A 23,604-nucleotide genomic window follows, 5' to 3' on the forward strand; every position below is an offset into this window, starting at 1 on the left:
ACTGAATCTAGTGAATTGAGCTGAGCCAGCCATGAGGCATTTTTGTGCCTGCATAAATTGGTTTGGAACTTTTCTGAAGCCTAACTAAGGAAGATCATCCAACCAAGTGGAAGTTTGTAGTGATTTGCATATACCTCAGAGTCCAGAAAGTAGCTATTCTTTCAGGTTATCTGCACGGTACAATCCAGGGGGAAAGGGTATGGTTCCAACTGCATGACAGCAAGGAATGAGAGAAGACTATATAATTGTAGAGGAGACCACTCCAAAAAAGCACCTTACAGAAAATTCATACGTTTTTTCTTTATATAGTCCCATACATGGGAAATATATAGATATTACCAACAGGAAGTTTCCCATTGTAGTTAAGTAAAATCTAGGTAACTTCAACTTGTATTCATTATTTCTGGCCATAATTTCTGCAGTAATGGGAATCAATGTCTTTCTTTCATGTATTAGAACTTGACGTCTCCCCTCTCTTCTTCTCTCCATATTGAACCTCCCAGGTTTCTTCAGCCTGTCCTCATATGGCATGACCTCAAGTGCCTGTTTCATATTTCCCACCTTGGGTGTGTGTGTGTGTGTTATTTGATCATCCCATAGGAGATATATGAGTTAACTGTTAATGAAAAACAAAAATTTTTTGAGAACTGCTAGAGTAGTGCAGAGATTAATATGTTTGAGGAGCGTGTTGTTCAGTGTAAATAGAAAATCAAGGTACTCTGGTATTTAAAATCTGACAGCTTGATGTCATCTTTTTTCCCTTTAAAAGATAATAATATTTTAAAATTTTAAAAAAACCCAGAGGAACAGTTTAAAGTCACAGCAAAAGGCAAGTATTCCAAAAGGCAAGTATCACAACAAAAGCTGGGTCCCATTAGATGCATTGTTTGATGAAGAGGACTAGAAGTATGACTATGCTGGATCTTCTAAAAAGGACAGACATAATCAGAATCTGTCAAAGTTAGAATTCAGTAGTCTTAAAAATAATCTGCCTTGTTCCATAAAGAGCTTAATAGATGATAACTAGCATCTTGAATTGTACCTAGAAGTTTACATAAATCCAGTGTGGCTTGCAAAACAGTGGCATCTATAATTATTTGTGCTGCTGCATTCTGGAACAATTGTAGCTTCCAATGGTCTTCAAGGCTAGTCCTACATAGAATGTGTTGCAATAGTTGAAGCATGAACAGTCAAGGTATGAATGACTATAAATAGGGTCTCAGGATCCCTGAATGGGTGTAATTGCTGTACAAAAACGAAGGCTTTGGGGAGTAAGTTCCATAGCTCAGAGGCCGTTGCCAAAAAGGTATTTGCCTGTTAGCTATACCAGCCTAATTTAATTAAATAAGGAAATCTAAACAATGTTCAAATAGTATGTAGAATGTGGTTCATGAATTAATCCAATTTTTGGATTTGCACAATATATTAACCAAACAGTCTGGGTTTATAAAACATGCTAAAAGCAAAACAAAACAATCAACAAATGAACCATATTTAATATGTTAGTAGTTGACAGATGTGTAACTGACTTGGTTAAATATGTTGCATGAACACAGAAGGTTCTCTGAAACTAATTTATCAAAGCATATTAGCTTTCTTCTACCATAAAGATCAAGAGAATGAAATAACTTAAGTATAATAAATTAATCTGGCTTACAATAGGGCAGGGGTCGGCAACCTGAAACAGTGAAAGAGCCACTCGGAACTGGTTCCCTCACAAAAGGAAAATCTGGGAGCCGCAAAAAATGGGTGCGCATAGGCGCGCATGCACAGAACAAGATGCTTGACAGAAGTGTGGAGCCTAAAGCGAGACATGCACCTGCCCTGCCCCCTCCGCTCTCATTCACTCGCCTTTGCTTGGAAAAGCTTCTCTCTCGCTCTCATTCATTCACGTTTTGTTTGCAAAAGCTTCTCTCTCGCTGTCTCGTTCTCTCACATTTTGCTCTAAAAAGCCTCTTTCACACTCTCATTCACTCACACTTTGTTCGAAAATGCTTCTCTCTCGCTCTCATTCTCTCACCAACTCAAAAGGCCAGCCACGGCGCCTCCATTGACTTCCATGGGGACGCTTGGCAATGAAGGAACCGATTAAAACCCCTACCACTAGTGCTGCTACTGCTAACTTTTACACTTGCTGCTTGGTTCCGATGAAACCGGAGAATCCCTGGATGCCACTGCTGGGGGTGGAGGAGGCTACCCGGGTTCGGCTGTAGCAGAAGCTAATGACAGTAGTGGTGGAGGAGGCGGCAAGAGAGACGCTAGAGGTCTGCTGCATCTCCATCAGCCTCTGCCTCCCCTGCACAAACAAATCCCCATGCCGGCCCCCATGGCAGCAGCAAGCCCCAAGGACCGGGCAATCACTCCACCAGCATCTGCTGCTGTTGGGGCGGCCTAGTGCACTCGCCGAGACGCTGGAGTGTCTTTGGTGGCTTTGGCGGCAGGAGTAGCAATGCCTGCCTGCTGGGCAGAAGAAACAGGAAGGTTGGTGGCAGCAGTGGTGGCTGCTGTTGAGACAGCTTAGTGCCCTTGCCGAGATACTGGAGGTGGTCCAGGCCTGGCGGAGCTGCCGTGTTCCCCATATTTGGCAGCTGTGGCGGCAGGAGCAGCGGTGTGTCCAGGCAGCAGCGCCTAGTATTTGGAGGGGTGGGAGCTGCCGGTGCATCGGCCATGCCCACTTGCCGAGTACTGCCTACCGGACACCCCGCCGCTGCTGCCTTCCTGTTTCTTCCACCTGGCAGGCAGGCGTTGCTACTCCTGCTGCCAAAGCCAGGAGTGCTGTGGCTCTGCCGGGCCTGAACACCTCCAGTATCTCAGCAAGGGCACTAAGCTGCCTCAACAGCAGCTGCTGCCACCGCCAACCTTCCTGTTTCTTCCGCCCGACTGGCAGGCATTGCTACTCCTGCCGCCAAAGCTGCCAAAGATGCTCCAGCATCTCAGCAAGCACATTAGGCTGTCCCAACAGCAGCCACCACCATCGGAGCAATTGCCCAGTCCTTGGGGCTCACTGCTGCCATGGGGGCCGGCACAGGGATTTGTTTCTGTGGGGGAGGCGGAGGCTGATGGAGATGCGGCAGACCTCCAGCATCTCTCTCGCCGCCTCCTCCACCGCTATTGTCATTAGCTTCCACTACGGCCGAACCCGGGCAGCCTCCTCCACCCCCAGCAGTGGCATCCAGGGATTCTCCGGTTTCATCGGAACCAAGCAGCAAATGTAAAAGTTAGCAGTGGCAGCACTAGCGGGAGCGGTTTTAATCGGTCCCTTCATTGCCAAGCATTCCCATGGAAGTCAATGGAGGTGCTGCAGCTGGCCTTTTGAGTTGGTGGGTGAGTGAGTGAGAGCGAGAGAGAAGCATTTTCAAGCAAAGTGTGAGTGAATGAGTGTAAAAGAGGCTTTTTAGAGCAAAATGTGAGAGAATGAGAGCAAGAGAAGCTTTTCCGAGGAACGTGTGAGTGAATGAGAGAGCGAGATAAAAGCTTTCCTTTTATCCCTTTCTTTCGACACCACCTTGCCCCCCGGCCGTTTCTCCCGACTCACCAACCTTCACAGCTCCCTGCTGCTAGCAAGAACCATCGTTTTGAGTTTTTTACTCTTCTTTTTCCAGGCTAAGGGAGTGCCAGCCCTGCTGATGTAGGAAAAGCGAAGCAGGGGCCCTGCTGGCTCTCCAGAATAGAGGGGCCGCTTCCTAATAAATGCGGCTGATCAGTCTTAGTTTCTTCTACAAGGAATGGTTGGGGGAGGGGTGCGTTTGCTTCACCCTTTCCTCCCCCCAAAGGTTCCCTGTTTGGAAGGAGGAACGTCAAAGGGGTGGCTTTTGGTTTCTTTCCTTCTAACGGACAGAGTGGTGCCCAATGGGTATTAGGGAGGGTACAGATCGGGAAAGGGGATTGCATCTTTCCTCATCCAGCAAAACTGGTAAGAGAAAGCTTGTGGGCTGACCAACTAAGCTGCTAAATCCCCTCTTTCTAGCAGACCCTCCTCACTGGGAAGAAAGCTTGGCAATGAATGGATTTGGAGGCACGCGTGCGCGCGCGCACACACACACACACACACACACACACACACACACAGAACTCCCCCTCCCTGGCACGCCCCATCTGGCCAACCCACTCACCTATCCAGCAGTCCTCCTTTCTCTTCCTCCACTGCTGCCGAGGAAGAAAAGAGGTTTGTGGGCAGTCCCACAAACAGCTTGTGAGAAGTCCCACAAACCAAAGAACTTCAACCAATCAATTCAAGCTTCGCAAGTTTTTTTTTCCCATGAGAAGTTTGAATTAATTGGTTGAACTTTTTTAAGTCCCGCTTTTTTTTTTGGACTGTACATGGCAGAGGACTGGGAGCCGCAGGAGATGGCTGAAAGAGCCGCATGCGGCTCTGGATCCGCGGGTTGCCGACCCGTGCAATAGGGCAATATGGATGCCTATTATTCCAGTTCTCTGGAGGCATCTGTAAACTAATCTGACGAGATACCCTAAGCATCTGAAAGCTGAATTTAATCTGAAATATTTTCAAGGTAATGCATGTGCTCTAGATGAGCAGAACAAAAGGGATAGAAACGGAGATTTAATTTGTGGTGGAAAATAGCTGCTACAGCATATAGCCACTTAAATCTGACATGCCCTTCAACATAATACTCCAATCAAGTCATCATCTCTAATGCGGTGACAGATATAGCACCATTTTATTTATAGATGCACAAAGTGATCGCCACATTTATATTGGTGACCTGAACTACCTTGTTTCTTGAGAAATGAGACAGAGCTTTTAATAAAACCATGAACAATATAGCTGCTTCCTCAGGGTGAAGTCCTCCATATGATTTGGATTACAGGCTCCATCACCTTCATCCAGGTTCCAGGAAGACAAAAAGTCAAAGGAAATGGAAGTTATAATCCTAAACATCGGAAGAATAGCCACTTGGGAAACTTGGTTATATACTATATCTGACCAAGAATCCTTCCAGTTGGATAGCACCTAAAGCTAACTATTTAGTCAGATCTTCTTACTTTTTTTCTTGCTAAAATAAGGTGAAAGCATAGATGGATTATGTTTATAATAGCCCAAACTACACAAGATATCATGTAGATCACTACAAACTTTCTCCTACAGGCTGAAATGTCAGGTGCAACAAAAGATTAATTTACAATTCAGAGAGTCTACAAAAATTAATAATATAAATGAAAGGCAATTCTTGATGAAAACTATTTTGAGCCAGAAGGTCTTTAACTAAGTAAAGAAATAAAATTTCATCTAGTAATCAGGCAGCAAGACTGTTTAGGTTAGTAAAGCTTAAATACAAGAAGTTTGATTCATAATATTTCTGGCCCTGGATCAGACCTACCATTCTGAACTGTTCCATTTTTACACGCAGGGCAAAATTGTAAGGAGCTTTTTCTTTGAGACAGTTACATAATATAACATCCTAAATTCTGCTCTGCTCTGTTTGCAAAAACAATTTCCTATCAAATACACAGTATAACAAATCCTAGAAAAGGAATAAAAATTCTGGAAAAGCAGACTCTTTTTCTATGAAGAAAAGTAGAAGACATATTTCTTTCTAGAGAAATTTCTGCTCTGGTATAACTTCTCAAACAGCAGAAGGAGTGCATTTGTGATGACACTTTTGACATGAATATAAGCTATCTTTTACAACAAGACTTAGTAGATATAATAGAAGCAGTCTTGGTTTGTCCATCTGATGCAAAGAAAAAAAATCCTAGTTCACCAAGATAAGGTGTAACTTTTATTTTTCTTATTCATACACTAGAGGAAACATAGTTTGATCTTCATGGAAACCTCTGCTTTCCTGTTGTTCACATACTGCATTGCAGTCCCTTGGAACAAAAAAGTCATCTTCTGAATCCTAACTCTCTAACTTTGTAGGAAGAAGATACTCACCTTGGCTTTCTCCAGCTGTGCCAACGCTTGGCGCTCTGCTTCTTTGCGCAGGGCTTCACGGTCTTCCTCCAGAGACACATCAGAGTCAGATGGGCGACTGGTATAGGACTCAGCAGAACCCTGAAAAGGAGTGAGGAAGTGAAAAAACAAAGATGAAACTCCTGATGCTTGCCTGGGCAATGAGAAGGCACTAGTGATGTAACAGGGCCCTTTTCAATACCAGTCTAGCACAAAAGGATACCATATGTTGCCAGAAAGTGGTGGCTGGGTACTGTATAATACTCCAATAATGGCCTATAACCCAATTAATGTGATTGCGTATTTCCAGAACATTGATAAAGCGCTCTGACTGAGCTCCTGGCTGACTAGTTTAAGTGTGCTGTATGAAAAATAAAGCATGAAGTTCTATCACAAAGCAATCATGCTCCTGGGCCCAAGGCAATCATTTGCTGCCAACAGCAAACTGATGTTGATATAGTTCCAAATGCAAAAAAAGGTATAGTTTCTGGGCACCCTTCCCCTTCTTTTCCCCATACAATTTCCCCTTCTGAAAAAGGAGAAAGTGGGGAAAATGTGGATTAGCCAGCTATGCAGGGATGAGATCTCTTCTTTAAAAGGTAAAGGTAAAGGTTCCCCCGCACATGCGTGCTAGTCGTTTCTGACTCTAGGGGCCGGTGCTCATCTCCGTTTCAAAGCCGAAGAGCCAGCGCTTGTCCGAGGACGTCTCCGTGGTCATGTGGCCGGCATGACTAGACGCCAAAGGCGCACAGAACGCTGTTACCTTCCCACCGGAGTGGTCCCTATTTTTCTACTTGCATTTTTACGTGCTTTCGAACTGCTAGGTTGGCAGAAGCTGGGACGAGTAACAGGCGCTCACTCTGTTACGCGGCACTCGGGATTCAACCCGCCAAACTGCCGACCTTCCGATCGACAAGCTCAGTGTCCTAACCCACTGAGCCACTCTGGAGGGAGGTTCCCAGGTCAAAATAAACATGTTTGGAAGTCACCATTGGAGAAGACAAGGGACCTGGATTAAGTATGATCGAGTTAATAGCTAAGTAACTTTGTACTTAGTTTTACATTCAGTTTTGCTCTAGAGACAGTTAACCTATCTCTTATGTAATTTTTTTTAAAAAGAATCACTCAACTGCTATATAGCAATTTATTCTGAAGGGCCTAATAAATCTGCCTCCTTTAAAACAACTAAGTACCTTATAGTACTCAAAGTGAGATGAGCTAGTTTTAATTTTAACAATTGTTTATTCTGAGTAATTTCTTTTGACAATATTCATCTCTCAGAATTGATACATGCAGCCTGGGGATGCTGCAGGAGTCGTAAGTGTGAAGAATGGTCATAAGTCATACAGTGCCACTGTAACTTTGCATAATCACTAAAAGAACTATTGCAAGTCAAGACTACCTATATCCCAGATGTGATGCATTTAAGCATGTCCATATTCACATGTTGGTTGTCACAGGCAAACAAACTGTCTAAAAGAAGTGATGCTAAGTCTCTTTCTGAACACACAGGTCTCTTTTCAGGTCCTTATGCAGGAAATAATGTTTTTCTCCCGATGAACAGATAATTAATGCTTCTGACAATTCTTGAATTGCGGTCACTTGACCGGAGAGAATCTGAAGGGCTGAAATGCCACTGTTAATTAGCAGCCCCCCCAGGAGCCTTAGTTGAGAAGGCAGAGTTTCTGCAAAAGCTGAGGTGAGGAAAAGCTCTCAAATGAGTGACAACTCTTCAGGCAGTTGCCTATCAAGTAGTAAGATGGAAGGAACTGGGGTGCTTATTTAAACCCAATTGTATACAGATAATTTTTTTAGTTCGCCTATTAAGATAGCCCTGTGGGACTCTGATTGCTTTTGGGAAAATGTTTCCAACTCCAAAAGGATATATTTCCATTATTTAAGCTGAAGGTTTCCTACAGTTTGCCTTTTATTGTCACTGTTTGCAAACATAAGGGAGGTTCTCACCAAATGCAATGCGAAGAAAACAGAAGCTACGTGGAGACCAAAGAGCTTCTCTAGCTGATTGTGCAACTGAAAAAAGCAGGCCATTCTGCAAGCTAAAGGAACGCAGAAACTTCCTATAAGGAGAAGGAGACTGGACAGCTGAATTTGCCAAAACCCCCAAAAAGCTGGAAGCAGAAAGCTGATATCCTGCAAAGTAGACACTTATGGTGGAATTCATAAAAAGCGAGTCACAGGGGTAATGGTCAGAAGAGTTCAGAATAGGAAAACTGAGCAAAAATACTTTGCCCTTCATTTTGACTCCTCCCAGGTGCACACACTGAAACTTGATTTCTGCTTAAATTTCAAAACTGAACATTCAGATGGTAGTGTTTTTTTTAATCCCAGAGATAGTTTCTATACACACAAAATGCACAAAGGACACAGCTGCAATTTGCTTACATTCCATATGGGTAGTAAGGCAGCATCTCAGCCTGATGTATCCAACATCTGTTGTACAACAGAAGTTAGAGTTGGGGCAGATTTGGGCAAAGAAATAAACAAACAAACACAAACCCATGTTTTAGGTAATAGGTATGCTATAAAGACTGGTAATATAGAAACCAAAAAAATCCACTTAAAAAAACCAAGCTTGTGATGATATATGAAATCTTCCCTTTGTGAAAAGGATATTTGGGGGAAGATGGAGCTATCACCAACCCCTACCACTACAAAACAAAACAAAACAAAACAGAATCAGAATCTTCCAGGGCTAGAAATGATTATCAATTATTACTGATTGACTTCCCCAGTGGTCTGTCCCAACTCAATAACCTGATCTGATTTGAGAATAGGTTTTCAAGTTATTTTTCTTTTAGGAACCTTCTGATCTGTTTAAAAATGGACAATTTTCCTGGACAAAGAAGGTTGAAAGAAAAATATCAGAAAGGAAAGAGATGCAGATTAGACCCCTGACACAAAAGAGGGGAAGCAAACAATAATAAAATCTGAGCTCTGATGTTTTCAGATGCACCACAATAATTTGGCAAAGGCAGTCATAAGCAATGCAAGGTACCAAAATTGGCATATGCAATTACTCACCGCTTCTGAATCATCATCCCATTCATACAGGTACATCCTGGCAGGTGGCAAGTCAGGCATACAGCTATGGATATAGCACAAACATTCCGCCCTGTGCTCAAAATCATGCAAAGAGGCACTGGCTTGGAAGCTGAACCCACAGCCCAATACTTCCAGAAGCACAAAACTGCAAATAGGCAAGAACGGCAAATTCAGCCAGTGGCACCAGCTGTCCTTCTCCCACTTGGAAGAAAGATAAAAAAAAGAGAAATCTGGGCGAGAGTCTTGCTGGCTCAACAGCTTTTTAGCTTCCAATGCATGAGATCTACAGATTAATGTTTGAAAGAGCCAAGTGCTGATGACATTCTTCTGCGATGCAATTGGCTTATTTGTTTATGTGTTGTTCATTAGCAAAGCTGGGATGTGGTTTAGTTTATCTGTAATATATATGCATAAGAGCCTCATTGTTTAAAACCAGTGTAGACATGAAGAGTGAATGTCCTGTGATGGAAATGTTTTGAAGCATAAAATTGACCTGTGGCAAGTGGCAAAAGGATTTGTTCATATAAACCATTATTTTTTATTATCAAAGCAAGCAAAAATGTGAATCCCAATCCTTGTGGTTTATTCAGAAAAAATATGATTAACCAAATATAGTGATATGAGTATTCAACCAGAATTCCCAGAGTATACCCACATCACTTTTTTAATTTAATCATAGTTTGCCGAATTAACCATAAGGATTGGGGTTCACATAGCATAACCTATAGATCATAGTTTAAAACTGCAAGGGCTGAATTTAAGCCAAAATCAAACAAGCCACATTTTCTTTAGCATGCTGCATGAACCAGTTTTTATTATATTATCCTTCTATTACATCAGACTGATAATATATTTTTAAAATTTCCTTTACATGTGTAAAACCAAGATCTGTATATTTAAGATTTGTTCCCCACCTAATGCTAAGGTCTCAAGGAAGGTTATAGTCAGTGGTGGGATTCAAATATGTGAACAACTGGTTCTCTGTGTGGATGCTGCTTCCATGTCCTTTCTGGGCCTGGGGAACAAAAAAAATTAGCTACCAATTCTGCCGAAGTGCTACGAACCGGCTGAATCCCACCACTGGTTATAGTACATCCCATTTTATTTATTTCCCATAGCCATATCTAAAAGTTGGAAACTTCTCTAAAATGAATTTGTAGTTTTATTTTTGAACTGAACCTTAAATTCTAATTTTCTATTTGTTTTTTTAATTCTAAACCCAGCCCAGATTACTGATCCCTCTCAAAGCCTTACTGTCCAACTAATCTTTGGAGATAAATGTAGAGTGCAATAATTTTGAATTCAAAGAGAGAAGTGGGATGGGTTAATCAGACAAATTTCACGATATTTTTCTTAGAGAGTTTTTTTCTCTCTCTCTATGTGGATGATATTCTTGCAAAATAAAAACGATTTTTGTTACTTTCCTATCACAGCCTGGTTTAAAGAAAAATCAGACTTCATGCAACCCTATTCCCATTTATCCGGAAATCAGTCCTGCTATACTTTTGAATAGGGATGTGTCAGATTGTATAATAAAACTTCTGCTTAGAAAGCTGCTTTATGTTACATCAGAAGATTGTCTCATTAAGCCCAGTATTGATTCTACCTTGACTGGTCATGTCTCAGTAGGGTTTCAGGTAGCAAGTTTTCTCCACATGGCCAATAATACTAAGAATTAAAGCTGGGGACTTGGCATATTGATGCCAAAAATATCCTCTACTCCTGAGATGGACATTGCTAAGTGATTACTGTATATCTCCCTATAGAGAAGCACATATTTTATCCTATTCATAGAGGACATCCATCTCCCCTATACCCAAGTCCATCTTCACCTCAAAAGTCAGTTTTGATGTACTGGTCCTGGCAATCTAGGCTCAGCAGAGAGAAAGAAAGTAATTCCTAACTATTAATGTGCTTAAAGAGAGTTTAAGACTTGCTCTTCAAGAAAAGACATCAAGGACTGACTGGGCTTGTCCAGAATGAAAGGGACTTCTGACAGTAGATTACCAAAGATTGGTATTATAGTTCAATCCAACAGTTTCATTTCCAAATCAAAAGACAGAAGCAGATGAATCAGCCCCCCCTCCCCCCTTGGTCTAGCTTAGCCTTCCTCTCCTCGATTGAGACTGTTGGCATTTCTATCTAGTGTAGCCACATCTGGAGAAGAACAGGTTAGAAAAAGCTGATCTAGCCAAAATCATCAGGAAAAAGTGGTGGTGGCATAGGAAAAACATGAATTGAATTTCAAAGGTAGGTGACATTTAAATACCAGCACACTCTTTTATTCTAAACTCAATTAATATGAAGCTACAATTACTGTCATTCTATTTATAGCTATATGAGTTTCCAATCATCACTACATCATCATAATACTCAAATAAAAATGATTCCAGTCATTCCAATAAACAGTGAAGGGATGAATCCCTTCAGGCATGATGACTGGTGTTTTAAAAGTTAAAAGTACCAGCTTACATGTAGTGAACCATGGACCATGCAAGAATTCATATGGATTCAGAAGATTACTATCTTATCTTACAATATGGGACAGAACAACAAGCAACATTCCTATATAAAGTAAAGGTAAAGGTTCCCCCGCACATGCGTTCTAGTCGTTTCCAACTTTCGAAAGCACGTAAGAATGCAAGTAGAAAAATAGGGACCACTACGGTGGGAAGGTAACATTCCTATATAGCACATCACAAAAGAAATTTGGGGAAAAAAATCCTATTAGCCTGAAAACCTCAGGGTTCATTTATTTATTTCAAATCACTATTTTTATAAAGCATTTCATACCTCTTCCGCAGCCAGGCAGAATCATTTCCAAAATGTAAAAACTTGGTAGAGATTTACTTCTAGATTCCAAACAATCAAGATTTAGGGGCTAGCTGACCAAATAGGTATAACTGTAATATTGCAAATTGTATTTGGAAAGGCTAGTAAGTAGAAGAAGGAAAATAAAGTAAAACACTGTCACAGTACATTTGCTTTGTAAGGGGGGGGGATGAAAAAAGAACAGGTGATGGGGACAGAAGATGAACTTTTCTGAGGGTAAAAGAGAAATGAAGAAATGGGGGAGGAAGGAAAGAATCTGGAATGCACAGGTTTTCTAGTACTGCAGCGTTAAGAAGGCTAGGAGAGTACTAGTGGGGTCTATTCTGAGTTTAAAAACCCTAATTCAGGTTGGGAGACAAGTTAATGGGGGGGGGAATGGAAGACCATGGAAAAGGGTGTTTCCCCATGAGGCCAAGTAAGGCTAAGAGACAGAAGTGCTCACCAAAGCGGGTCTGGGGTCTTTGCTGCTGGGTGTCTCCATGCTGCCTAGGCCTGGTGATATGTGGACAGAGGTGGCTCTGCCTATTCCTGGGCTCTCAGGTTACAAACATTTTGCTATATTAGCAAACAGCTGCGGTATATTTAGACCAGGGACTGGACATCCCACCAAGTGGGTGTGTGTGTGTGTGTGTGTGTGAGGCTACGCCAAAGTCATTCTAGCTGATACCCATGCTGAAATGAGGGGTAATTTACAAAGGAGGAAAGAGCATCATCTTGTGGACAATATGATGATTCAGTGGTATATATTACAGGATTAGACTATGTGTATGTACATACACAGAGTTTATATATATATATATATATATATATATATATATATATATATATATATATATATATATATATATATATATATATATATATATATATATATATATATATATATATATATATATATATATATATATATATATATATATATATATATATATATATATATATATATATATATATATATATATTTCCAACATATTATATTATCATATATATATAATTCCAACTTATATATATATATATATGTGTGTGTGTGTGTGTGTATAATATTAATTATATATATATATATATATATATATATATATAATTCCAACTTATTTTATATATATATATATGTGTGTGTGTGTGTGTGTGTGTATGTATATGTAGGGACCTTGGAGGTCATCTAGTCCAACCCCCTGCTCAGGCAGGAAACCCTATACCATTTCAGGCAAATGGCTGTCCAGTCTCTTCTTAAAAACTTCCAGTGTTGGAGCATTCACAGCTTCTGGAGGCAGGTTGTTCCACTGGTTAATTGTTCTGTCAGGAAGTTTCTCCTTAGTTCTAGGTTGCTTCTCTCCTTGATTAGTTTCCATCCGTTGCTTCTTGTCCTGCTTTCAGGTGCTTTGGAGAATAGCTTGACTCCCTCTTCTTTGTGGCAGCCCCTGAGATATTGGAACACTGCTATCATGTCGCCCCTCACCCTTCTCTTTGTTAAACTACACATACCTAATTCCAGCAACCGTTCCCTATATGTTTTAGCCTCCAGTTCCCCAATCATTTTTGTTGCTCTTCTCTGTACCCTTTCTAGAGTCTCAACATCTTTTTTACATCGTGGTGACCAAAACTGGATGCAGTATTCTAGGTGTGGCCTTACCAAGGCATTCTAAAGTGGTATTAGTACTTCACGTGATCTTGATTCTATCCCTCTGTTAATGCAGCCTAGCACTGTGTTGGCTTTTTTGGCAGCTGCAGCACACTGCTGGCTCATATTGATGTGATTGTCTACTAGGACTCCGAGATCCCTCTCACAGTTACTACTATTGAGCAAGGTACCACCTATGCTATACCTGTGCATTTGATTTTTCCTGCCTAAATGTAGAACCTTACTTTTTTCACCACTGAATTTCATTTTGTTAGATAGCGCCCAGTGTTTGAGTCTGTCCAGATCCTCCTGTATTTTAAGCCTATCTTCTGGAGTATTGGCTATTCCTGCCAGCTTGGTGTCGTCTGCAAATTTGATGAGTTCCCCATCTATCCCTTCATCCAAATCGTTGATGAAGATGTTGCAGAGCACTGGGCCCAGAACAGAGCCCTGGGGCACCCCACTACACACTTCTTTCCATGTAGTTACAGTTTCATTGAGGACCACATGCTGAGTACGGCCTGTCAGCCAGCTATGAATCTATCTGGTGGTGATGCTATCTAACCCACATTTTTCTATCTTATCAAGTAGTAGGTTGTGATCTACTTTATCAAATGCCTTACTGAAGTCCAAGTAAATAATATCTACAGCATTCCTCTGGTCCAGTAATTTTGTCACTTGGTTAAAGAATGCAATAAGATTTGTCTGGCATGATCTGTTTTTGACAAACCCATGTTGACTTTTAGTGATGACTTTGTTTGCATCAAGGCGTTCGCTGATTTGTTGTTTGATTATCTTTTCCAGAATCTTCCCAGGTATTGAGGCCAGGCTGATAGGTCTGTAGTTTCCTGGATCTATTTTTTTCCCTTTTTTGAAGATGGGAACTACACCAGCTCTCTTCCAGTCCTCTGGTAGTTCCCCAGTGCTCCAGGATCTTTGAAAAATATAGTTCAGTAGTTCTGAGATCACGTCTGCCAGTTCCTTGAGAACTTTGGGGTGTAATCTATCTGGTCCTTGTGATCTGAACTCATCTAGGCTGGACAGGTCCTCACTTACCATTTTCTTGCCTATCTTAACTTGCGTTTCTATTCTATTTTTTATGGCACTGGTTTTGGTAGGTTGGACTGTTTTTTCCCTTTGTGTAAAGACAGATGCAAAAAACGAGTTAAATAGTTCTGCTTTCTCCCTATTGCTTGTCACCTTCTTGCCACTTTCCCCCACTAATGGACCAATCATTTCCTTAACTTTTTTCTTATTTTGTATATGTTGAAAGCAGCTTTTTTTTGTTATTTTTGACTTTGGTTGCAAGCCTTAGTTTATTTTGAGTCTTAGCTTCCCTCACATCATCTTTGCAGGCACGGGCTATTTGCTGATATTCTGCCTTAGTTATGTGCCCCTCTTTCCACTTCTTATACTTGTCCTTTTTATCTTTCAATTTATCAGAGAGTTCTTTATGCAGCCATGCTGGTTTCTTTTGAGAGCTGTTGTTTTTCTTCTTTGTTGGTATTGTGCTAGACTGGGCCTTTTTTATCTCACTTTTCAAAATTTTCCAAGCTTCTTGAGTTGTTTCCCCCTTTAAGATTCTCATCCATGGAATTCTTCCCAAGGTCTCTCTAAGTTTATTGAAATTAGCTCTTTTAAAGTGTTCTATTGCTTGTGCTTCCAGAATGTTGAATTCCAATACTGCATGATCATTTCCCCCCAAGGTTCCTGTGGCTTCGACACTTTCTATCATTTCATCTCTGTTAGTGAGAATTAAATCCAATATGGCTAATCCCCTAGTTCCCTTCTCTACTTTTTGGGAGAGAAAGTTGTCTGCTAGGTTTGTCAAGAATCTGTTAGATCTTCCACTTGGTGCAGAGTTTGTCTCCCAGTTGATATCAGGGTAATTAAAGTCCCCCATTACTATTGTGATGTGCTTCTTACATACCTTAGTTAGCTGACTAGCAAAAAGTTCATCTATTTCCTCTACTTGGTTGGGCGGCCTATAGTATACACCTATGGCAATGTCATTTCCCCCCCTTTTATATTAACCCAAATGCATTCAAGTTTACAGTTTTCATCATTGTTGTGCTCTATTTCTGTAGAGATAAAGTTATTTTTATATAGAGAGCAACTCCACCTCCTCTTTTGTTTTGTGTGTGTGTGTGTGTGTGTGTGTGTGTGTATACACATACATACATACATACATACACATATACATATACATAGGATTAGAATGAATTTGGGCAGAAGAACTCTTCATTTTTTGCAATTCTCTTGCTATTTGATGAAGGGGAATTTGCTTTAGCAATTATTCTAAGGGATAGGAGAATTTGAGAGACTTTTTCAGGACTGAAGCAGAATTTCCTTGCATTTAAGTTACTTAGGACTTCTGGAAGTGGCATCCAGACAGAGAACCGGTTGTTCACCTATTTGAATCCCACCACTGCACCACACCATCATATTTTGTTTTTGTTTTTCAGCAATGATGCTACTATGATCACAAAGGAGGAGGCTTGTCATTAAGAAATCACTGAAGAAGTTCTTCTTCCTTGGAGAATGTTCCATCAATGTTTTGCCCATAAAACATGAGGCTTCCCTGGAAATGTATGCAGAAATTTAAGCTGATGCAAAATGCAATAGTGCAAGCAGCTACGGGGTTTCTGGTAGAGCATATGTTATGCCTCTGTTGCACAAGCTGCATTTGCTGCAGGTCTTTTTCCAGATGCAATTCAAGGTACTGGGATTGACCTTTAAAACCTTACATGGTACGTTACTGGGTTATTTCACAGATTGCCTTTCCCTAATTTAATCCACCTGTCTCACCAGATTTCACAGAATGGATATGTTAAGAGTTTCAGTGTTGAGAATGCTACATTTGACGGGCCCTACGTGGTGGGCCTTTTCTGCTGTGAAATCTTCTCCCCCCTGAGATGAGATAGACCCCATCACTCCTGAGCTTCCGAAGGTCCCTCGAGACCTGGTTATGCCAGCAGCCCTTGGAACTTCAGGAGATGGTGATCCCATGAAGTCATTCCCTTATTATTAACATTCCTCTATGCATTATTCTTTCTCTGTTTTAACTTTGCTCTTATAGCTTTTAATTCTTTTAAAAATTATTACATAATTATTTTAACTAATGATTGCTTTATTTACTGTTTTTACTGGTGGCGGAACGGTTTAAGTGCAGTATTGCAGGCAAACTGCCCACAGCCTGAAATTCGATCGTGAGGGGCTCAGAATTGATTTAGCTTTCCATCCTTCAGAGATCAGTAAAATCAGGTCCCGGATTGTTTGTTGAGAACAATATGAAAATAATGTTTATATTAGAAGCCACCCAGAGAGTGCAGTAAAAGGCTATGGAGTGGTATCTAAGCATAATAAATAAAATTATAATATAAGTGTATAAGCATAATAGCATAACAATGCTATTCCTATTGGTATTTGCTATGGGGCTGCCCTTGAAGACCACTCGGAGGCTTCAGCTGGTGCAGAATGCAGTTGCGCGAGTAGTAATGGGAGTTTCCCGATACTCTCATGTAACACCTCTTCTCCGCGAGCTGCATTGGCTTCCAGTTGCCCTCCGGGTGAGATTCAAGGTGCTGTTGATCACCTATAAAGCCCTAAATGGCATTGGTCCGGATTACCTTAGGGAGCACCTGCTGCCAGCATCAGCTTCCCATTGTCCTGTGTGCGCCCACAGGGAGGGCCTCCTTAGGGTTCCGCCGGTTAGAGATTGCCGGCGGGTGATTCCCAGGGGGAGGGCGTTCTCTGTGGGTGCGCCCGCCCTTTGGAACGAACTGCCGATGGAACTTCGGACTGCCCCTGATCTTCGCTTGTTTCGCCGGGACTTAAAAACCTGGTTGTTTGAATTGTCTGGCCTGGACTGAGGGATTTTAAGTTAAATTAAATTAAATTAAATTAAACTAAATTAAATTAATTTTAAATTTCAATTTTAATGTTATCTTACTTTTGTGGGCTTGTATTAATTTAATTGTATTTTATTCTCTCTTTTTGTATTGTTTTTAACTTGCCCTGTGAACCGCCCTGAGTCCTTCGGGAATAGGGCGGTATATAAATTCAATAAATAAATAAATAAATAAATAAATAAATAAATAAATAAATAAATAAATAAATAAGTAATTAAGTAAATAAATAAATAAATAAATAAATAAATAAATAAATAAATAAATAAATATTTATGCAGGATTGTGTATTCCACCCAAGATTTTCTGTGAGATGGGCAGCCATACAAATTTGATTAATAAATAAATAAACATAGTGAAGAATTTGAAAAGGTCATTTGAAGCCAATTCCAGATACAAGTCTAGGAAGTTTCCCCTGCAACTGTTCCAGCCACCCAAATAACAGATTATTCTGTAATGTGAATATTCACACAGTTATCAAGAATTCTTCCTGAGCAGACTAGCATTCCTCCAACTGACACTGCATTGACACTGGCAGGTTGCCAGTACTTCAGCAAGTTTGGCTTTGTAGAAAAAAAGGAGAAACCAAGTCTGTCTGCAAAAAAATAAGATTCACATTGTGTTCCAGAGTTTTTCCAATTATAGGTAGGGTGTAAAGTCGCAAATCCAGGAGAAAATACAGTGTTCCGTGGAGCTCTAGCTTCAGCCAAATTGGGAAGACATGGGCTTCATTCATGATGCTACTATGTGAATAAATGCCAAAAATTCAGCATTCCAATCCCAATTGGAATAATTCAGTTTTCAAGGATCTCATTTCCATGCATTTAAGATCTGTTTTTCAGATAACTAACTTTATATAAAGTAGTAATTTATCTACCATGCTTTATCCCAAGTAGCCTAAAAGGGATGATTCAAACTGTGCACCAACATAACAGTTCAAATCAATGTGATCCATGCTAATCCTTCTTCCAGTGAATGAAGTCATTTTAATCGCTTAAACTTTCTGAATGCACTATTGGGTGTACTTGAAAGAGACAAAGAATGAGCTAGCAGGTAGTAATAAAAGACTCTAAGAAAAGAGCTGCTTTTGGGGGAAGGTAGGATAGGTGGGGGAAGTTCTGAGATAAGAATATACATGTATTTTACCCCCCACTTTGGAAAATGCTGGGCACTTAATAGGAGCCTAATCAAACAATAGAAGCAATGGGATATTTATTTCCAGTTCTCACTGCTTCTTACTCCTTCTCTTTGCGACTATGCCTGTCACCTTAATGGAGAGCTAAAGGCTCTTGATTCAGCCAAGAAATGAACCTGTACACTTTGCTTCTCCTCTAAAACCGTGGCAGAAGCAAGCCTCTCATTCTTTTTTTTCTTCCAAGTGATTTGCTTATATGGTATTACAGCTAATTGTCTAATTTGCTTCCACATCGAGCCATTACATTATAAATTAGTTGGTTTAGTTAATGTTTGTTTATTGGATAAACTACAAGTCATTAGATTCTACAGTTGCTAAATTATATATCATGGTTTACAAATCAAAATGGGTGGGTTCACATAATATATTCATTCAATGCTCTCTCCATTCAGTGTTATAGCAACTTTACATTTGGTGGAATTGGAATTTAGTATTAGAATGAGCCCTGGAATTTAAGAGTGTCTGTTTTTTGAAATAGAGGGACCAAATGTCACAATTACCCTGAGATAAACATTTTCCCAGCCAGGGTGGTGGGAGCGTATGGGCTTTCCTTAATCTAATCTATGAGGTATACACTCTATGAAAATAATTCAGAATTAGTTCTCTGGATCTTGCATGAATATAAGGACAGCATTTCTGTTATTCATTAATGTACACATGTCTTCCTGCTGCCCTAAAATACAATGCAATTTCAGGCCTAAAATATGATGCAACTGCTTTAACAGTTGCATTAAAAACACTGTTAAAGACAAATCCATTTTGAATGTAGAATTAGGAATCTTCTGTACCTCATCTGTGAAAAAGTGATTTGGTTAAACACCAATATAGAAAATGTGTGCTTATTAAGGAGTCACATATACATTGCAGCAAAGTGTTGCATTTTTCTTTATGGGTACAAGCCCTTCTGTCATCTTGGTTCATTGCTCCTTACAAACATTTAAAAATGATTTAACCTTTGTATGGCATTTCTTAATGTCATAGATTCCCCAAAGGTTTTCATCGATGCTAGTAATTCTGCATCTTACAAACACTGCTTCCTTGACCCTTTTCCTGTAAATGACTGAATCTCTATTTAAGATTTTTATTCATATAATTATGTGGCATCTAAATTTTCTGACAAGCCAAGAGCAGGACACATTCTTACCATAGCTATAATTACTGGTGCTGTAGGGAATTTTGTTGGAAAATAAATCTGAATACATAATACACACGGTGAATATATTTGTTATGTATTCACACATTATTAATGTTATATATAAGTATTAAACAGGGCTGAGGTAAAAGCCGCGGCAGCTTTTGACAGCTGTCAAAAGCTGCCAGTCCGAACTACGCAGGCGCCAACCCACTGACAGCTCTCGGCTGTCAAAATCACCTGGTAACAGCACGCGCTGCCGATGACAGCTCCGAGCTGTCAAATCCAGGCGGCTCCAATTGGCGGAAGCGAACGGCGTGGGAAACCGGCTCAGCCCTGATTGGCTAACCTGTTGACAGCTGCTAGTATAAATAGGAGCCATGTTCTTCTGTTGTTTGCCTGGTTCTTAATAAACGTTAAGTTGTTTAACTTCGCTGTCTCGCCTGCTCTCTAAAGCACTGGCGACGAGGATGGGATGCTGCTTGCATAGCTGAAGTCACCGCCTAAGGGGAGAAGAGATTTTTTCCCTTAGCCTGAGCTAGTCACTTGCTGAAGTCACTTGGAAGCCTAGCTTCCACACAACGCAAGCAGCAGCACCCACGACTCGACAGACAGCATGACGAACCACGGCCACATTCGCGAGTTCAACACTCGCCACCCAGAATGCTGGGAATCTCACCTAGGCCAGATAGAAGGGTACCTGGTGGTGAAGAAAATTACGGATGACCGGGCGAAGGCAGCCGCTCTCCTCTGGCTCAGCGGGCCCGCCGTCTACGACGCCGCTGTGGGACTCTTCAGTCCAGAACCAATCGCAACGATCCCCTATGCTGAACTAACCGAGGGGCTGAGCAAATACTTCATGCCCACGAAGTCAGAGCTCTTCTGGAGGGTAAATTTCGCCCGACGAGTACAGCTTCCCGACGAGCCCGCCAATGACTTTATAACCCGGGTCAGACACGCCGCACGGCGATGTCGGTTCCCTGATTTAGAGGACCGGATCCGGGACCAAATTGTCATTGGGCTCAAAGACGAGCGGCTGAGGAGGAAGCTGATCGCCAAGCCCGCACTGACAATGGCTGAGGTGGCAATGGAAGTCATTGCCTACGAGGACAGCCACTGTGACAACCAACGTTCCCCTGATAGCGGGCCCAGTGGGTCTGTGCACCAGGAGGACGGCAGTTTCAGCGGTCCAGAGGACGAAGACGCCTCCATGGACATCGACGCGGTGCAGCGGCGATTCGAAAGGCTCAGACTGCAACGCAACAACCGAGGGGGCCCTGCCAACAGCCAAAAGAGCGCCAGCTTCCAGCCGAACAGGGCTAAATGTGCCAGCTGTGGCGGAAGCCACCCGAGAGCTGCATGCCGGTTCCGCAGTGCCAAGTGCCATGGATGCGGGAAAACAGGTCACCTCAAAGCAGTGTGCCGCAGCAGGAGCCGAGAAAATCTGCATGAATTGGAGGTGACGTCTGCAGGTATGAACCAGCCCACACCTAGGGTTAGGCACAAACCCAAAATCCTAGTGCAACATGTGAGGGAAAAAGTGAGGGAGCACACAGTCCACAGCACCCTTAAGCCCAAAGTCAAGGTGGACGTCCTAATTCACGGAATTCCCTGTGAGATGGAAGTGGACTCAGGGTCCTCCGTCTCACTCATTTCTTGGCAAACTTACAGGGACATTTGTAACCGCAGCAGAAATCGGCCGGCCCTACGCCCCACTAAACTCCGCCTAGCGGATTTCCAAAAAACGCCCATTAACTCTTCCGTCCCAGCAGAGTTTAAGCAATTTAAAGGACCCCTTACCATACTAGTAACCCAAGAAAACAGGACCAGCCTGCTAGGGCTGGACTGGTTTGAGGCGCTAGGGATAGCGTTGACAGGCGTCAACGCCACTCAGCTGTCAAATCTGGAATCCGTCTGCCTTCAATTCGCGGACGTTTTTGACAGCTCACTAGGAAAATACACAGGACCGCCAGTATCCTTAAAACTAAACCCTAATGTAATGCCTGTCAGAATCAAGGCGCGAAGAGTCCCCTTCGCCTTGAGAGAAAAAATAGAAAAGGAAATAGATTGGTTAATTAACTTAGGGGTCCTGGAACCAGTAGAAGGGGCCGAGTGGGAGACACCCATAGTCACCCCAATTAAGCCCAATGGCCAAATCAGATTATGTGCTGACTATAAGGCAACCCTAAACCGCGCATTGAACGCCCATGCCTACCCGGTTCCGGCTGTCAAAGACATCCTGACGGCCATTAAGTCAGGCGCCATTTTCGCTAAGTTAGACTTGGCGCAGGCGTATTTACAGCTGCCTGTCACCCCTGACACCGCCTTAGCACAGACAATTGTCACGCACAAGGGAGCGTTTAAAATTAACCGCCTACAATTCGGCATCTCTGCAGCCCCAGGGATCTTCCAAGAAATCATGGAAAAAACACTCAAAGGGATCCCTGGGGTCTGCCCATATTTTGATGACATCCTAATTGCCGGGGAATCAGAAAACGACTTAGCAGATAAATTAACAAAAGTGCTCCTTAGATTCAGGGAGGCTGGCCTTAAATTAAGACGAGACAAATGCTCCATAGGGGTGCCCTCAACGGAGTTTTTAGGTTTTAAAATTGACGCAAGGGGAATTCACCCCACTGAATCAAAGATAAAATCCATTAAGACAGCACCAACCCCCAAAAATAAGCAGGAACTGCAAGCCTTCCTAGAGTTAGTTAATTTTTACCATACCTTCCTGCCTCACAAAGCGTCCATCGCTGAACCCCTCCACAGGCTATTAGATAAGGGCACACCCTGGAATTGGTCTCCTCAGCATGACAAAAGTTTTAAACTTCTAAAAAACTTACTGACTAGCAACGCCACGGTGGCACTGTTCAACGAACAGCTACCTTTATGTCTGGCTTCCGATGCCTCCCCCTATGGCATTGGAGCAGTCCTAAGCCACTTAACTAAGCAGGGAACGCAAACACCTGTAGCGTTCTATTCCAGAACGCTGTCAAAACCTGAGCGCAATTACGCTCAAATCGATAAGGAGGCTTTAGCTATAGTGGCGAGCGTAAAAAAGTTTCATGACTACCTATATGGTCGTCAATTTACCATCTTTACGGACCATAAGCCCCTGTTAGGAATCTTCACAGTTAACAAACTGACACCACAAATATTATCTCCCCGCATCCTCAGATGGTCTACCTTTTTGTCAGCCTATTCATTCACCTTAGAATACAGACCAGGGAAAAGCATGGGCCATGCTGACGGGCTTAGCAGACTACCCCAACCAGTAATCGACCCAGACCCTGCTCCAGCTGGTAAGATACTGGCTATCTCTGAACTACCTGAATGCCCATTATCCGTCAAGGACATTTCTGCAGCCACAGCTGCGGACAAAACACTAGGCAGAGTTTTAGGATATGTCACAGCAGGTTGGCAATCCACACCCCCAGACCCGGAATTCCAACCTTACATCTTAAAACAAAAAGAATTATCCACACATCAAGGATGTTTATTATGGGGCAGCAGGGTAGTCATACCCGAAAAACACAGATTAAAGGTGTTAGAAAGCTTCCACGAAGGCCACCCAGGCACCGTTAAAATGAAGGCTCTGGCCAGGAGTTACGTCTGGTGGCCAGGGTTAGATAAGCAAATAGAAGCACACGTAGCTGGCTGTTATCCCTGCCAACTTGTCAGAGCAGCCCAGCCCCAAGCTCCCATACACAGATGGGAAACAACCAAGACACCCTGGTCACGCATCCACATAGACTTCGCAGGTCCATTCCAGGGACAAACATTCCTGATAGTCGTGGATAGCTATTCTAGATGGCTAGAGGTGGCCCTGGTCGCTAGCACAACTACTGCAGCCACAGTACAAGTTTTAAGGGGATTGTTTGCCACACATGGGCTTCCGGATGTAATAGTCTCCGATAACGGCCCCCAATTTACTTCCTA

The 23,604-nt window shown here is 42.0% G+C and overlaps 1 protein-coding gene across 3 annotated transcripts in view; it reads right to left on the minus strand.

The window, feature by feature from the left end:
* CACNB1 (calcium voltage-gated channel auxiliary subunit beta 1) overlaps window positions 1-23,604 on the minus strand; it is a 76,866-nt gene that overhangs the window by 34,294 nt on the left and 18,968 nt on the right. For 2 of the 3 annotated variants that reach the window (XM_081343815.1, XM_081343816.1), the window contains exon 3: window positions 5,897-6,016. In XM_081343815.1, coding sequence (XP_081199941.1) covers window positions 5,897-6,016 — 120 coding nt within the window. Of the gene's footprint in view, window positions 1-5,896; window positions 6,017-12,251; window positions 12,301-23,604 lie in introns of those variants that run through there. The other variant, XM_081343817.1, reaches the window with a different exon arrangement.

This window comes from Vipera berus, assembly GCF_964194415.1.
Source record: "Vipera berus genome assembly, chromosome: Z".
Lineage (NCBI taxonomy): Eukaryota > Metazoa > Chordata > Lepidosauria > Squamata > Viperidae > Vipera > Vipera berus.